Source organism: Pteropus alecto, unplaced genomic scaffold (genome assembly GCF_000325575.1).
Source record: "Pteropus alecto unplaced genomic scaffold, ASM32557v1 scaffold3, whole genome shotgun sequence".
In the NCBI taxonomy this organism is placed as follows: Eukaryota; Metazoa; Chordata; class Mammalia; order Chiroptera; family Pteropodidae; genus Pteropus; species Pteropus alecto.
The window spans coordinates 6,618,291-6,637,223 of NW_006442484.1; the positions used below are offsets into that span (position 1 = coordinate 6,618,291).

At 32.1% G+C, this 18,933-nt stretch overlaps 1 protein-coding gene across 4 annotated transcripts in view; it reads right to left on the minus strand.

Moving 5' to 3' along the window:
• Positions 1 to 18,933, minus strand: part of EPB41L5 (erythrocyte membrane protein band 4.1 like 5) — a 144,075-nt gene that overhangs the window by 88,663 nt on the left and 36,479 nt on the right. For all 4 annotated transcript variants that reach the window (XM_015596719.2, XM_015596718.2, XM_015596717.2 and 1 more), the window contains 9 exons: positions 18,772 to 18,892; positions 18,556 to 18,643; positions 17,694 to 17,782; positions 14,913 to 14,982; positions 10,231 to 10,400; positions 9,099 to 9,205; positions 8,080 to 8,107; positions 2,240 to 2,282; positions 1,720 to 1,835 (listed from right to left, as the gene is read on the minus strand). In XM_015596719.2, the coding sequence (XP_015452205.1) occupies positions 1,720 to 1,835; positions 2,240 to 2,282; positions 8,080 to 8,107; positions 9,099 to 9,205; positions 10,231 to 10,400; positions 14,913 to 14,982; positions 17,694 to 17,782; positions 18,556 to 18,643; positions 18,772 to 18,892 (832 nt within the window). The remainder of the gene's footprint in view (positions 1 to 1,719; positions 1,836 to 2,239; positions 2,283 to 8,079; positions 8,108 to 9,098; positions 9,206 to 10,230; positions 10,401 to 14,912; positions 14,983 to 17,693; positions 17,783 to 18,555; positions 18,644 to 18,771; positions 18,893 to 18,933) is intronic.

The window sequence follows — 18,933 nt, forward strand, 5'->3', positions numbered from 1 at the left end:
AATTAAGGCTGGGGAACCCATTAGCTCTAAGACATGCCAGTTGTATAATCAGTTCCACGACACTGTCAACATACAGAGGCTCATTAGGTTTAAGGACCACCATTTTACTCCATTTCAGCAAAGGAGGTCTCAGCACAATTACATAAAAGAAGGACACACAGCTCCAAATTTTTCATTTTTCTTGAAAGTCAATACTCTGATTCAATAGTCTCTCTTTCTAAAGGCTGCACCAAAGGAACTGAGTAGTGCCTAACAAATCAAACATTTAAATATATATATATATACACAAAAATTGGAAAAGTCAATAATGATTTAGTGTCATAATACAGGATGCAAAAAAACCAGACTCTCATTCCATTATATATAAAAGGTAAGCACATATTAAGGGAGTTCTTTTATAGGTGAAGTCTCAGTATTATCTTTCCTTTCCAAAAAGATTCTGTGATAACATCAAGGAGATAAAAGGCAGCTGCTTACTAGAGCTGTGTTTTCATTTTCAGTAAGAAATTAAAGAAATTTTTTTAATGGCTTAAAAAATAAAGACTAAAATTTGACACTTAGAAGCCTCACCGTTCATATTTTAATCGTGTGCCCACATGCACATACACACGAGTACCTCCACCACACTGCCACGTAGAAAAGAAAAAAAATGGTGGGGGAGAAATCCCTCAATTTTAGAAACTAATCAAGTTGTTTGGAACTGAAGTAAATATATGCCCAACCATCAAGAGCAAAGCACCTTGCAGTTAGTTAAGCCAAAATAACAGTGAAATACAATTGCATAGCAAAGAGACTAAAAATGATCACCAACCACTGTTGACCCACCACCATGAAGGAAGAACTGGTTGCACAGAAAGCTGACCAAAACCTTGAGATCACCACAGAAACTCATTAGATTTCAGGTAGGAAATAAACTAAGAGCAAGAGAAAAAGAGAAAAATCCTATGAATTATTAAAGTTCATTTCATAAATAAGACACAAAGCCTGAACAGATGAGGCAACCAACATGACCACGCAATCAAATAATTCCCAAGGACCACCCCCCTGCAGGCATATATATTTGGGAAAGAATGAACCCCAATGATTAACCCCAATAGCCACAAAGTATCCATATTTGTGTACTTACTATTAATCTAAAGGAAAAAAAAAAAAAAAAAAAAAAAAAAAAAAAAAAAAAAAAAAAAAAAAAAAAAAAAAAAAAAAAAAGCCTGGAAATCTAAACAAATGAATTATCTTCCCTGTGATCAAATTATCTCTCTATCTCCCAAAATGGAGTATTCCATGCTTTGTTTTACTGGACTATAATCATGTTTCCCTTTTGCTTTATCTTCAGTCTTCAATGAAGGAAACACATCCAAAGCAGCATTATGTAGTGTGGAATAACATGTAACAAGCACATTTTCCTTATGGATCTGGGAAAAGGTTCTGCTGACTAAAACTAAAGTCTTTTTTAACAAAGAATCCCCTACCACTTCCAGATCATGCTAACCAAAATAAGGAGAGGGGTCTGATGTTCTTCATAGACTGCACTCTGGAGCTTTTTCATCCACATCTCTTATCTTCTTAATCCCTATAACTACTTAATAACATGCTTCTTTTCAGATTACAAATATGAATAATTTGCTTTCAATCATATTTAAAGTACTCCACAATTATGGCTGGGAAATTAGACTATCATTAAACAAGCAATATTTTATTTGGTTTAAGGAATTGACAAACCATTTCCTATCATGCTGGTCTGTCCCAGGATTTCTTGGAAGATTCTCTATCTCCACCAGCACAGGACCAGAGGTAACGGAAGGAGTTGCAAACACAGCAGATCTCATGCCCCAAGCCTTTGGACACAAATTATAAAAATCATCTATTCTGCCTAGATAAAAGATCTAATAAAAAGAACACTGAAATTGAATATTATCTATATAGGGAAGAAATATAAACGAATTCTTGAATATTATATATCACTTTAGAAATAATAACCTAACTGAATATTTATATTTTATTCATTTTATAGGATTTACAGGAACAGAGTATGTTTTATAGATACCTATTCTATTTATAACATCTTAGAGAATAAAATAACAGAGGATTTCCCATTACTGAGCCATTTTATAGATAAAGAAAACGCATAAAACTTCCCCAAAGTTACACCCCTATGAAAAGTCAATTAACAATACCACATTTTGTTATAATTAACTACAGTGTTCTAATGCATTAGAAGCTTAATATTAAGAAGTCTTACCTGCTGGGAACCATTACTCTGAGTTGAAACATTACTGTGAACACTGTAATGGGAGAAAAAAAACTATTAAAAACTACATATAAAACTTTAGGGCTTCACATTGTCAGATTATACATACACTAATGAAAGTAAATTATTTTTAAAGACATTAATTTTGTTTCAAATAAAGAAAAAAATTACTTGCCTAAAACTAAGAATGTAAGATGCCCAGAAAATATTTGGTTTTATAGGCACACACTTGCTTTTCTATATTCTGCTCATTTGATATTTCTATATATCTATATTTTAATTATGTTTCAGATGTATACTTCACTGCTAATCTTATGTATTCATATAATATATCGAAGATGACCAAATAAAGATAGCAGCACAAGCGATGCCTTAAATTCAAGGCATTAAGCACAAACATCCAGATAAACTTACCTGTCACTTCTTTTTATGTATTTCTACCCTCTCAAGATTTTCCAGTTTCAGCAACAGCTTAGCATTTTATAATTCAAAAGGCCTTGGTAAAAAGTTAGAAACTCCTCTATATACTTTCCCCTGCAACTGATTTATAAATTTGTTTTTAAATTTTTAGTTTAGGCACTCATCTAACCCCCTAACCAAAATAAAGCACTTTAAAAAGCTCATAATAGAACAAAATAAATAGAAACCTCAAAACAACTAAATAATAAAACGAATATTCAATGAAATAAGAACTCAAAGATGTTACCACAATAAGATGAGAGGGGAAAAAAAGAGCATATGGACTTCAGACCTTCTGACATAAGCATAATTAGTATCCTGAGGTAAAGAATTCAACTTAGGTAACTAAAAGTATATTGATAATTATTTTAAAAGTTCCTTGAAAGTGAGAAAATAATCTACAAAGTTAATGAGAACACTGGGTTTCAGAAGAGATACAAAATTAAATACATTCAACTCCTTATTGTTAAATTACTGACCCTCAAGGATGAGAAAAAAATATTCCAGGTACCTTAAGGAGATTTAAAAGCCAATCACTCCTGGTATCAGGTTGGCACAGACTTTTCCATAGCAATATTCAAGAATGTTATACCCAGCCAAGATGTCATTCCAGTAAAAGGAAATGGGTAAAGCTTCTCAAATACAAACAAACTGAATACACCATCCAGGAGTCTTTCTTAGAGGAGTGAGAATAAAACAAAAACTGTCTGATGATGAAAGACAACCAATTAAGAAAGAATTAGAGAATGAAGTCTTGCTAAAAGGCTGGGTAATGAATAAGGAGTGAAATCATTTTATGTGTTATTTTTAATTAACTACATCTCTTATTATGAGTCACTGGAACTTGCACAACCATTGACTGGGTTCAAATCCAAGTGTCCCAATAGCTCTGCTCTCAGAATTTCAGGTTTCTCATTTGCATGAGACTGTTTAGGATTAAATGAATTCATATTAGCAAAGCACAAAAAACAGTGACAAAGCTAATCAACAAAAAAGAAAAACTTTGAAAAATTGTTTAGTACAGATCTGTTGCTATAGCAAATGTAAAGAACATACCTGTCAGGCACAAGTGTTTTTTGCTAATTATGTTGCTCTTTTCAGAGTATGTTATGTGCTGGCTTAAGTAACTTATAATCCCAAATATTAATAAAATCTCATCCAACCTGCTGGTACAGAAATTAGAGTCACTACTCTACAATCCCCTGGGTTACTCTCTGGAGCTTTTCCTTTAACTGGAAATAACTCCAGTAGGTGATGGATAGAAGATGAATAATAATAACCTGAGAAAAAGTGCTTAAATAAGTGTTAATTGGCTTATCGCTCCATTTTTAAACAATTTGAAATGTGGAAAGTACTGTCATCCCATAATTACACATATTCTTTCACCTCTGCTAATATGAAAGTAGGAAGGAATACTTCTCATTACTGACCTAATCCAAGCTTCTCCTTTTATAGGACTACCTGCAGTAACTGACCCTTTTTACTTTTGTATCACCTTTATTCAACATTTCTTCCACCATTTCTTCTTTTCTTCTCTTTTCTGTCTTCAAGATTCTATATGCTAAGCCTGAATAAGAATAAATTATCCTTTAAAATGTCACCTCTTCTTAAGATATTTTCTATCAGTCAAGACACAAGGGAGTAGTTAGGAGATAAAATAGTACAAGTAAAATGAATGACATCAGCCAATTTAAAAACTTGTTATTCAAATAGGCACGGTACAAGGTCAAGAAGCTTTTTAGGTCAAATAGTTGTGCTTTTTCAAACAGTAAGGTTTTCCATGGTTCACTGGAGCAAAATTGTTCATGCAAACAGAATTACAAGGGCAAGACTTGAAAGGACATTCATGACAGTCCAAGCTTATGTTCTCTCAAGCACTGTTATGAGTAGTTCTCAATAACCTTTCAGGACAGCTGTGTCCCCCGCTCCACATTTCACTTCTAAAAGTTTATTCTAATAAAAAAAAATAATAAAGTATCATCACTTAAATATATCCCATTTCTGCTGTGTTTACCAGAGCCAAAAGCAATACTCAAGAAGACACGCTCAAAAAATTAGTTGTTGAATTAATTTTAATTCTAGGAAAGATTATTATCATACTCACTTTTGGTCAAAAAGATGTATTTCGAAAAAATTTTAAAGGAGGAGAAACTCTTATAAATAAAAACTTTAATTTTCAACTATATGCCATTGCTGGAATGCTTTGTTTACATCTCTGATGACTTCATGAGGTTATCTTCTTTATTTAAGCTCTAATATTATGTTCTAGCCTCCCTTTCAGGAAAGCAAGACATGATCCATTAAACAAAAACAAAACAAAAATGCAGACAAGCTCTAACATTTTTCCATCATTTTCTTACAGCACAGCTTATATATAATACCAAGAAAAATGAAATAACCAACAGTTAAACAAACTTCAGGGGTATCATTCAAAAAGCAGAGTGTTTTTGGGCAAATCATAAATCACACCTGGCTTTAATGGCTAAGTGAAAAAAACGGAATAGGATATCTCAAGGTGAGGCTGACCATACTCAGTATCCAAAAACAAATGTTTCTTTTGAAGAGGAAATATATCTGCCATAATGCAGTGTAGACAAATTCAAAAAAGGAATAGATTTATATATCCAGAATTTGATATTTTAACAGGCATCCCAGGAGACTTTGGTACTCAGAAATGGTTGAAAAGCATTACATGAGACTATACATTGTAATACATACTATTAAAATTAACTGAGTAATCAAAAGTAAGACCTCCAGAATGGTGGTTGAGAACCCTCTCCCCAGTGCACTAAAGATTTAGCTACAGAAAATTATTTTTAAAAAAACTGTCAAAAGGCATAGGTCAAATGGAAAAAACATTTATTCAAGAAAATCTACCAATTCTCAGAGCTGAGTCTGGCATTTCAGCCACAATTTGCTCCTTTTTCCCATTCTCCCAAGTTCAGTGTTTTGGAAGCTCTACCCCACGTGGGTACGGCCAAGAAAAAAAACTCTCTCTGCAATGTACACTTTAAATTAGCTATTTTAAGTATGTTCAGAAACTAAAGAAACCAAATCTAAAGAAATAAAGGAAAGTATAAGAACAATGTCTCCACAAATTAACATCATTAAAGAGAGAAATTATAAAAAAGAACCAAAAAGAAATTCTGGAGTTGCAATGTACAATAACTGATATAAAAATTCACTAGAGAAACACAGTAGCAGATTTGAGCAGGTGGAAAAATGAGTGACTTGAAGATAGGCCAAGTGAGATTATATAGTCTGAGCTACAGAAAGAAAAAGAATGAACAAAAATGAACAGAGACTTGAAGACCTGTGGGACACCATCAAGTTTAACAACATATATGTAATGAGGGTTCCCAGAAGGACAGGAAAAAGAAGAAAGGAACAGAAAGAGAATTTGAAGAAATAATGGCTGAAAACTTTCCAAATTTAATGAAAAGAATATATCTTAGAAAAGCAACCAGAAGAGAAATGGATTAGCAATACTTACATGAGACAAACTAGACTTTAAAACAAATAAGCTACTAGAGGAAAAGAGGGATATCATAATAAAAGAATTCAACAATTATAATAAACATATATGCAACTAAAAAAGTCCCAAAATACATGAAGCAAAACTGAAAGAACTGAAGTGAGAAACAGACAATTGAAAAACAATTGAAACCTTCAATATTCTAGTCTTTTTAAAAAATTCTTTTAAATTGTAAAAAGTTAGACATTTATACAATCCTTGAGTGATTCCCCTCAAGTACTCCAGCACCTGTCTGGCACTACACACGACCATTAAAATAATATTGACTATATACCACTATGCTATACTCTAATACCTAGTCTATTCTCTAGTCTTTCACTAGGTGAAAGATCAACAGTGAAATAGAAGTCTTAAACAACAGTATAAACCTATAAGACCTAATAGATATCTATAGAACATTACATTCAACAACAGGAGAATATACATTCTTCTCTAGTTCACACGAACAATTTTCCAAGATAAATTACCAGCTAGGCCATAAAACAAGTCGTAATAAACTTAAAAAGATAAAAATCATACAAATTATGTTCCTTAACCATAATGGAATGAAATTACAAATAAAAATAACAGGAAAATTTAAGGTATTTACAAATATGTGGAAATCAAGCAACATACTCCCACGTGACCAATGAGTCAAAGAAGAAATCACAGAAGAAATTAGAACATAATTTGGGACAAATAAAAATGAAAAGTCAACATACCAAAACTTATGGAATGTGACTAAAGCAATGCTTGAAGGGAAATTTATAGCTATAAACGTTATGTTAAAAAAAAAATTAAGATCTCAAATCAAGACACTAGAAAAAGAGCAAATAAAACCTAAAGCAGGCATAAGAAATGAAATAATATATCAGAGTGAAAATTTATGAAATATAAAAATAAAGAGAAACTGATGAAACCAAAAGCTGGTTCTTTGAAAAGGCCAACAAAAATGACAAAATTTTACCTACACTGACCAAGAGGGGAAAAAAAGAAACTCAAATTACTAAAATAGAAATGAATAAGGAGGCATCACTATCAACCTTTCAGAAATAAAAAGGAAAAGGGAATATAAACAACTGTATGCTACAAATTAGGTACTGTAAATGGACAAATTCTAGAAAGACACAAATTCCCAAACTGACAAAGTAAAAAATGAAATCTGAAAAGACCTTTAAGAAGAGACTGAATTAAGAATTTTAAAACTTTACGCAAAGAGAAAATCCAGGCCAGATGGCTTTAATGGTGAATTCTATTATACTTTAAACACCAACTCTTTACAAACTCTTCCTCAAAAATAGGAGAAAAGGAAACATTTACCAACTCATTCTGTAATACCAGGATTACCTTGATACCAAACCTGATGAAGGTATTACAAGACAATTAGAGCAATATCATTGATGAATATAGACACAAAAATCCACAACAAAATATTAGTGAACTAAATCCAGCAACATGTAAAACAAAGAAAGATTATAGACCATGACCAAGTGGGGTTTACCTTACGAAAAAATTGCTTATCTGCAAATCTACCTTTCCTCTTTGGGCTCCTTGTGGTTACATACGGACCATAATTTATTTATCTTTATATCCTGAGTCACGTGCTAATAACAAACATATGTCATTCTAATAAATAGCACATCCATCCCATTCTACTTTTTATTTCTTTAAACTGTTTTATTTGTCTTTGTGTCAACTTTATCTGGCATTATGTGTTTATTTGTTCCCTGCCATATCTCAAATGCTTAGAGGCAACACTTTTGACAGATCTTCAACAAATATTCATTTAATGAATGACAGAACTATATAAATTCTAAAACGCGTTATGTCAATTCATAAGTTGCAAGACATTACCCACCTGAGTTCTTCAGATTTTGCTGTACTTGCTGATAAAATAAAAAAAGAAAACATCCCATTACTTTACTCTTACATGGTAAATCGCATCACTATCCATAAAAGTATATCTGGACTAATTGCTTTGTAAGCCATATTTCCCAACTATAGATTTAAAAACCTTCATTCCACAAAAGTATTCTAGGGTTCACATCATTAAAGTCAATAATGACAATTACTTCCATTTCTGAAATAAAGCAATAAAATAAGCATACATCTCTTCTTTTAAAACAAAACCATCAGCAAGCCTTCTAGAGTGAACTGAGTGACAATGAAACATTGTCAATGAAAAGTAAGAGGTAAGTGAGGGTTTTAAAACAAAATGAAATGGCTTCATTAATAACTACATATCATTTACTTTGTAGCCATACCAAAAATTATAAATATAAACCATCAGGTCGTGGTGGTTGTTTTTGAACAACTGGTGATGACTCTGACAATGGACATACTTAAAATTCAATCTGTATTTTAATATGTCTAGATTTGAAACCAAACACAAGTTTTGGTTTATCTCTCAAAGTAAACCATGCTTTTTATTACATAATTTAAGTAACTTAAACAGCAAGTAACATTTATGAATTTGAAAATGTCTATGAGTTATGCACTGATGATTAAATTTAAACCATATTTCACAAAACCCTTAAAATTGTAATACCGTACAAAATAACTTTTACTTAAAATGTATTCATCATTTACCAATGTTTTTAAAGGTTCCTAAGGGAATTTTAAATATTATGAATGAGATCTAAATGCCAAAAAGGGAAAACATTGCTCGCAGAATAATGTTTAAATTGGGATTAACGAAGTTTAATCTCAGCAACAATATAGGCAATTTTTCCTTTTGTATTTTATTAAATTGATTATGCCAGAACCAATTTCAATAAATAAGAATACTTTAGTTGACTGGAATACACAAGATTCAGATGCCTTCTCAAGTAAACAATAACAGAACATGATGTCCTTTGAAACAGAGCTGCATTTCACCTTTCAGCGGTAGAGTCCGTCGAGAATATCGTTTGCTGGGCCTTCTTTCAAAGGATGTTGATCTTCTTGCTTTATTGGTTTTTGTAGTCTGATACTCAGTTTTCCCACTGAAATAAATATGGCATATTAACAGGAATAAGAGAATATAAGGCTTACAGTAATCAGATACACATAAGGCAGAGAAAGCCTACACTGGGGGTTCTTAAAAAAAATTTTTTAACTTCATCCTGAAGGAGGCACTACTAATAATAGTCTTGATGTCTCTTTACCACATCATTCTTTCATTCTCTAGGTTTGTGTGAAAGATGCAACATACACATTATATTGTGTTTGTTTTTTTTTTAAAGCATGCATGTCACCTAAGAACTTATTAAATACGTTTGGAATATCTGTGCTTTTATGGAACTCCTTCTCCTCCCCATTCACACTCCTCAATAAAAAGTGTATCATTAACTCAAGATTTTCAGTTACTTTTTCAAATTGTGAAAAAGTATACTTTTCAAAATAATTTTCTAGAACTATTTAAAACTATTTTCCTACTCGTCTTGATTTTCATTTAAATTCTGTGAAGAAAATGTTTCCCTGCTTTTAATATAGGTAGAGTAGAAGCTCTCTTAATGAATCCCACACGATCATCTTTGCTACATTATTGATACTATCCATTCCTTCTTTAAATCATACTGATTCTCATGGCATGCTTAAAACTCACAATAATCGACTCTCAAGTAAACCAAACATTTCTAATTTATGACCAACAAAAAGTTGTCTAAATTACAAAACTTCAGATTTATAAGGGACCAGAAATGTTATCCAGAATAATTTCCATTCAGTGCAAGATATCCTTTTTCTATATGGTATCCAGATGGATTTAAATTGGCTGCTAATAAATATATGAAGTAAATGTTAAGAGGGATATAAAAATCCATTACGCCATTATAAATAACGTTTTCCTATCTATTCTGGAAATTACAATAAAAAACAGTACTTTTATTTTGGCCAATGGAAAACACTGGCAAGCCACTTTATTTCTCTGTGCCTTAGTTTCCACATCTATAAAAAAAAAGGGGTTGGCCTAAATTTTTTGGCCTTCATGAAAGAATGAACGATATAGCAGGCAGCTATTAAAATTAACCTATATCTAAATCGTGATCCTAGTCGAATAAATCCTGATCGCTGAGAATTCTTTTGGACAGGGCCTCGGAGGCGGAAGAAAGCATGATGCTCCACAGCACATTTCCATAAATGTTTGCATGCTTTTGGATGATCCAGTCTGAAGACAAATGTATGCTCCTGCTCTTTGCCCTGAAAAGAAGAGGATGCAAAGAGAGGTAATTATTAGGTCAAACAGTCCTGTCTCTTGTTATTCAGCTACAAATACAACCACAGCAATACCCAGAATCAAATAAAGTATCTAGTATGCTCCCTGAAACTCAGACACTCTTTATAGCTACCCATATAAAGATCTGAAATCAAGCTGTCCATTTTCTCAGTCAATATAAAATTATTTCTAAGAGGGTCCTCTTATTTCTCAGAAATACAAAAAATGAGGCTTCTCTGCCATACTTAAGGATAAATGTATAATTATAATTTAAAGGGTCATATAAGATCTGGCAATATATACCAAAAGACTTAAATATGTCCATTCTTTGTCATAATAACCATCCTCACAGGAATCTAATTATAATAGTTAACAGTCATAGGCACTTCTCTAAGAATTTTACATTAATTACTTCAATGATAATATCGTTGGTCCCATTTCACAATTAAGGAAACTGAGGCAAGAAATTAAGCCCAAAGTCGCAAAGTTAGTAAGGGAGGAAACCAGAATTTGAATCTAGCCATTCAGGCTCCACAGCTTATGTTGTAACAACTAAGCTATAATGTCTCTCTAGGAAAAAAGATTTTCTAAACAAAGTTTACACTCATAGATTTTCAGTCTTATTTATAATAGTAAAAATAGGCCAAAAAAACACACACCCCTAAATGTCCAAAACAAAAGAAATAATAAAGTAAATAATGGTATATTTAAAAGCTATACAGAGATAAATGAATAAAAGATAAACGAATGCACTATTCATGTCACAGAATACTATATATAGGTTAAAATAAATGAACTAGAGCTATGTAGCTATACCTGTTTTAGTAAAATAAGCAAGCTGCAAAAAACCTAAACATATATATAATTCAAATAAATTTTAAAAACAATTCTACCATGTATTATGATGTGTATATTTTGAAAAAGTCAGAAATTATAACAATGATACCCTCTAAGAATGGTGGCAAGCTATGGGGAAGAAAGCAGCAAGCTGGGGAATTAGACCTTAGCTGTATCGAATATACTGTTACTAATTTATTTCTAAAAGATAATTCTGAAGCAACAATGCCAAATATTAAATTTAAATGAGTAAAACGAGTATCAATTTTATAATTTTTGTACTTTTCATATTTAAATATTTTGTAATTTAAACTATTTTGTCATTTTAAAATATTTTATAAACTCTACATGTAGTTTCTTTATGACCTTGGTATAAGTAAAGATTCTTAAATTTTAAGTCAGAAAATCAGAAAAAAATTATAAATTGTATCACATTAAAACCAAAACCCTCTATCCAAAAGATAATATTAAGGGAAACAAAAGGCAAGCCAGGGAGCAGAAGATACTTGCAACACATGTATCTGACAAAGAACTAATATACAGAATATATAAAGAACTTCTTCAATGTCACACAAAAGCAAATGACCCAATAGGAAAATGAACAAAAGACTTGAAGAGGCATTTCAATAAAAAAAAGAATACTCAAAGATCCAATAAATATATAAAGAAGTACTATTCATATAGTCATCAGGAGAACACAAATTAAAAATGATTCTACTACCAGAATGGCTAAAATGAAGATGAATACACCAAACATTAGTCCCCCTGCACCCTCCCCACCCAAAAAAAGACCAATGAAATTTTTGTACACTGTGGGTGGGAATGTAAAGTTATATAAACACTTTGGAAAACAGTGTGGTGGTAAAGCCACACACATGCATAGCCTAGTGTTCAGAACAGCACTCTTTCTAATAGCTGAAAACTGAAAACAATTCAAATGTGTATCAACCATAGGATGGATAAATAAGTGTGGTCTATTCATAAAATAAAATACTATATAACAATAAGAATAAGCCAACTACAACTACTTGCTGCCAACAGTGCTAAAGCTAACAATAAAATGTTGAAATAAAGAAGCCAGGGACAAAGAAAACATTCAGTCAGGTTTTACAATTTCAAAGCGTAAGCAAAAACTAATCTATGGTGTTAAAAGTCAGGAGATTGGTTACCCATAGGGCACCCTCCCTAGCGAGGGCACAAAGAAGAGTCTATTATTCTGGTAGTATTTGATTTCTTCCTCCAGGTTGGTCATACAGGTGTATGTGAAAATTCTATATGCTGTACACTTATTTTTGTACTTATCTGAATGTATGTTATACTTCAATGGAATTTACCAACAAAACTACACATTAAAAAAATGGAAAAATGCGTAAACTCAAAGTAGGGAAAAATCTTTCTATGACACAAAACCCTTAAGCTTTAAATGACTAACAAATTCACCTATTTAAATTTTTTAAAGTACATAGCAAAAATCACTATAAGCAGGGTTAAAAGACAAACAATTATTAGACAAAATAGTTACAATTTCTATGACAAAGTAGTTAAAAAATAGTTACAATTTCAAAAGAAAAATAGGCAAAGGATATAAACAGTCTGAAGAAAAGGAAATACAAATAACTCAAATGTATGAAAAGATGTTCAATATCACTCACTCATACAACAAATAAAAATTAAACCTATAATGAAATACCATTTTTTACCTTTCAGATAAAAATGTGATAAATCCTTTTAGGAAAAAGGTTAGTACACTAATAGTGCACCTTGACAGGATTTCTCTATATTCAAGACAAATGCATATAACCATTTGAACCAGCAAGTCCACCTCCAGGAAATTATCCTGTAGATACCTTCTAATGTACAAATTAATGTCTATATAGTGAATAAACGTCAATTAACTGAGAATTGTTAAATAAATTAGGGTACATCTGTACCCTAGAATACTATATAGTTTAAATAAGACCGAAGAAGTACTTTATGTACTAAAATGAAAAAGAATCCAATTTACGCAGTAATTTTAAAAAGGGTTAGTAGAGAACAGTTTATAAGCATGCTAACTTTTAAAATGAAAAAAGCTGATATACACCTTTGCTTGTATATATGTATATAATACCTTCAAAAAGATATCCAAGAAGCTAATACTATATTAGATCAAATCTAAAATTTGATTGTAACATGCCACTGATTGTAACATGCACAATTATTTTATGGCCCAATAAGAACAAGTGTGTCATCAATTAAACTATGACCATTTTTCTTTGTACAAGAAATGTTTTAATAATTATATTTTCTTATCATAGAATTATACTTTATTCTTCTTGAAGGACTGTCTTTAGATTTATAAACAAATATGAGGGATGGCTCAATAGTGTGTAGTGGTTAGCACATCTGCTTTATATGCAGAAGGTCCTGGGTTTGCGCCCCAGGTGGAGCCACAGATCATACTCGGTGTGCCAAACCTCGGGTGCACCAGGCCCTAGGTGCACTCCGCAAGCGTGTGGGAGGAGACGCCCGCCTTCAGAGATCCAGTTCTTAAGGGGAAATGGCAACATCCATAGGTCAGGGGTGGAAGTGGGGCAGGGGCAGAGAATTAAAGAGGGGAAAAAATAAAAATAAAATAAACAAATATCATTTAATTACATATGTGCTTACATATAAAGGAAAAATATTTGTAAAACATTATTTTCACATGTGAAATCTGCCTCTTCTGAATCATTCTCAATTCATTCATTGATGATACAATGATCATCTTCTGTGCCATCAAGAGATTTCTTTTTAAAATAATCTATTATTGTCTCTATGATTTTCTCTAAGCTATGTGAAACAGCAATCCTTTGTATGCATCTCAATAATAAAACTTAAAACTTTCAAAACTTATCACTGTTTCTAATTTTCAGAATCTTCTTTTTTAAGGTTCTGCTACGTAGCCTTTCTCACACCTTGCTGTGCATGAAAATCTTTTTTTACATTTTGCCTAATTTGCTTTTATCTATATCTATAAGTTTGCTAAAAGCACTTTTTTCCCAATTCTGTAAATTCTGACAAATACACAGAATATAGTACCTGCCACCAAAATCAGGATAAAGAATAGTTCTCTCATCCCCTCAAAATTCCCTATGCTGTTCCTGTGTAGTCAAGCCTCCTCACTCTACTTAGTTGCAGACAATCAGTGATCTATTCTCCATTCCCATAGGTTTCTCTTTCCCAGACTGGATTCATATAGTCATAATCTTTTGAGTCTGGTCTCGTTCACTTAGCATAATACATAGGAGATGCATCCATGTCTTATATCAATTAGGAACCAGATTTAACTAAAAAAAAAAGGTAATCCTTAGAAAGATTTATTTAAAAATATTATTAGGTAGATCTTTTTGATTAATCTTTTTCATCAGGTATTAATAAGATAAAGTCACTTAAATATAATTTTTATACATGAGATATATTATCAACAAAGAAACAAGAATAGTCTTATATTGTCTTTAATCTTAAGGGCAGAAAAACTGTATTTTTAGGATAGCGTGACCTGAAGTAGGAAATTATTTAATTATTAATTAAAGTTCTGTGGCTCTATAAAACAACAAAGAACCCTTTTACCCTTCTAGAGACTTAAGTTACCACATAACATAATCATTGTTAAGTAAGTAATGCAATACAATTCCTACCTGATCATCATCTTCTACCACCACCAGTGTTAATTTATTCTTCTTAAAATCCAATCTGGTTATCTTGGGCCTATAATAATATGAAAATAATAGCCAGATTTCAAATAAATGTCCTCTAAATTAAAAAAAAAAAAAAAAAAGGCTGTTGTTACTTCAAGCATATTAATCATCTCACTTCTGAACTGAAAACTGTTAAGAGGGTAAAAATAACCTGCACTGTCCATCAAAAAAGCCTCCAGTCTAAAAAAAAATAGTTAACAGGAATAAAAAAAATTAAAAAAACGTTTCAAAAGCAGTATCTCTAGCAAAATTGATGCTGCACATTTACCAGACATTAAAAATGTTAAAGGGGTGGGGGGAAATGAAGAAATCCATTATGTATATTTCATAGGCCCCCAACTATGGTATAAGAGATTCTCTAGGCCTAGTGTCAGAGCAGCAGCATAGGATGATGGATATAGGAAAAACTATAAAGCTTTTTAAAAGGCATAAATGAAAACAAAATATTGATTAGGGTCTTCACCTCTGTTTTCCATAGCAATTGTGGTTTGAGGAAATACATCTTTAATTAAAAATTTTTTTAAAAAACCTCACTTTGTGGCCCACTTTCTCCCTCCTACCTATAATAAAATCCTCAACAATTACGACATTTGAATTCTGTACTTTTATGAACTGTAAACGTTGAAACGATGCAACTCTAATTTTTAAATATAACAAGTAAAATATAATTATAAAACAATTTATTTACAAGAGCTGTACTAAAACAATAAGTAAATAAGTGTAATAGACAGAGGAGGGGGAAGGATCTAGCACTTGTTTGAGTGTAACAAATACCTACATAATGCCAAAGTGTCAGGTACTCTTCTAAGTGTTTTACAAGTATCAATTCAATTGATTCTCATAACAACCTTATGAGGTGGAATAAATGATACTTTTGTAATCTCTCCACCTTAATTTCTGGCCATGAAGCACATTCCATCTGTCCAGAGGGGAAGCTGGAAGCATCAGAGAATTAACACTCAAGGACTGGGTAAATAATACCAAGCTCCCTCACTCATCAAGGGACAAATTATTAAGGTGTTCTAGTCTGAAGTCTCTCACAGAGTCCCTAGCAGGGCACATCTGGATACAAAAACAAATGAAATACTATCTTCAACTTTTTAAGGGGAAATAATTTTCAACCTAAAATTCCATTCTCACCTCACTATCAAGAAAGCATGAGAGAAAAATATACCATTTTAAGGCATCCAATGATTTGAATAATTCACCTCCTATACCCTTTTCTTAGGCAGTTACTTGAGTATATATATATATCAGAGAAAAAACCAAAAGCAAAAAAAAGTGTAAACTATAGGAAGAAGACACAGGATCCTAGCTGAGAAAAGAGAAAAAGACCTTAGATAAAAGCTGTAGAGCAGCCTGTAGAGCAAATAGCTCCCACTAAGAATCATTTAATGCAACCCTTGAGAATTTGAAAGAACTCAGGGAGAAGACAAAGGCAGCTAATTTAAAGGGATGTTTTGGGTTTGGTACGTGACTTTGGGGTGGGGGGGCCAAGAATTCTAGGGAAAACACAAAGCTATATGGAAGGGAGATGTAATCCTAGTTGTGAGTTTAGGATTTCAGAATTTGGGGCTGATAAAGAAAAAGAGATAGCAGTATTGCACAATGAGCTTTACTGAGAGGTATTTGAACAGAGTTACATGAGAAGGGAAGTCCTTCACAGCAGAACATCCAGAGACAGCTGTTACAGGACCACTATCTAGAAGGGGAAGAGTCCAAGAACACTGCCGGGAGAGAGGGGAATTAGAGAGGTGGCTTAATGTGTCTAAGCAATGGCATTCATTAGCAAGGGGGTTAGTCTATGGATCAGAGAGCTCTGAAGGACAGTAGTGATTTTACAGCTACAAGATTTGTCTTATCAAATAGCTAGCTACAAGATTTGTCTTATCAAACGGCTAGCAGTTTGCAGTGAGATATGTAAACCAGACAAGTTCTAAATGACTAAAATTATACTTACTGGGCTATATGTAAAGCAACTGGACATGTGAGAATGTGAGTTAGGTGCTAGCGGGCTTTGATCTAACAGTCCTGCCATGCTGTGAAGAGGTAAACAACAAAGAGCCCAGTATAAAAGAGTCATCTTCGTCCAGTATACCACTTAAAATCTGTACCAATTCCAACACAGATAAAATAACATAAATACTATTTCCTGATTTTCAGCTTTTAGAACCAACCAAACGACACTTGAAGAACTTAATTATGGTTATGAAATCGAAATAATATCTATATTTGATGTAAAAGCAAAATGCAAATACAATTTAAAAGTTTGGATGATAGAAGTTGGGATACAGGAAGAGAAGCATAGCTTAAAAGGAGGGATAAGGGCATTACTATCTTTCTCTTACACAATAAAGAGTATGAAGTAAAAAGATTGTGAAATAAAAATTACTAAAAAAAAAAATGACATAACTACATGACAAGAGTGAGTGCCCGTGTGAACATTTAATACAAATAGAAATATATGATATTAAAACATGTATTTTGACATACTCGAAACTAATGGAATATAAAGATAGAAGAGTTTTAAAAACTGCCTCTGAGTAGTGGGACAAAAGATGGGTAAGAAGTATGACCTGAGACAGTTGCCAATTCATTTATAAGCTTTTCAGAACTATTTAATTTTCAAATTCTCTTTTATGTATTAACTTCGTATCAATGTGTTTTTACACAAAAAAACCCAAAGCAACGATAAACATCTTTGACATTAACAGTGCTTACCAAAAAAATAAGCCAATTTTGGTCTCTCCCTCAAAAACGAGGACTCCTGTTGGGGTTAGTCCCAAGCTATAGTCATTCCCATCTCTAGCCTAATTTGAAAAAAGCAAAATGTGTTAACTTTATTTGCATAAAACAGGTTTCACATTTTCACACAACTATTTTATTTTCACACTGAATTATATTAATTATATATAGGTAATATTAATAGGCGAGGTGTTTTCAACCATTAGAGTATCCAAAATAACATTCTCAGGAAAATTCATGTATACATTCAGTTCATTGAAATACTATAGTTTTAAGGTATGTCTTCATTGAAAATAGTTATACTTCCATTACAAAGAAAGCTTTCAGACTCTTCTCATATTCTATTCACCATTTAAATCACAAATTTTAGGGGGGAAAAAACTGTCTTTCTGGAAAAATTTAGCTACTTAAACTAGAAATAACTTAAATCACTACATAAGCTATACTACAGCTTATCAAAGTCTTCTCAAGTAATAAATTTTCAACTTTGCCTCCTAAATTATTTTAGTTTTTATAGAGCCTACTCAGTTTACGTGCTATGATATGAATAAAAGTGAAAGAATAAAAATGGTTTAAAAAAAATAAAAAATAAAAATAAAGATAGCTTAAAAGAACAGGCATACCTTTTCGGAAATTTTAGTTGTTTCTCTTCTTATACTTAACCTTTATGTGAGATTCTTATTATTCAGTATTTAATCTCACCCTTTATAACCACACATCTACAGTACACACTGGAGTCCATGCAAACTCCATGGCCTCTCTCACATTGAAAAATTCCATAGTCACCTTGAATCTTGAATGAATAAAAAATTTTTAAATTTCACAACACTGTGCTTACCTTGACCACATGCATATCAACCCCATACATTTCTAGCCATTTGGCTTTATTCAGATAATTGGTTTCAGCCTGTGCTGGTGTCTGACCTCTGAAATTTAAAAAAAAATTTTTTAAATAATAATAAATGTAAAATGAATATCAAGTATAGAAATAGAAGAAAAAAATATGAGATTACTATTGTGGTGATGTTAAAGAATGTGATCAGATGTCAAGTACCTGTATTCCTTCCATTTCTCAAAAATAGCCAGCTCCATTTCTTCAGTCTGAATGGGCATGAACCTGAACTCAGATACGAGTTCAGGACTATGCTCAGCAAGATCATAGTCACCAAGTTCAGCTAGAAATTAAGTTTCACAAAGTTATATTTCATTAATAATA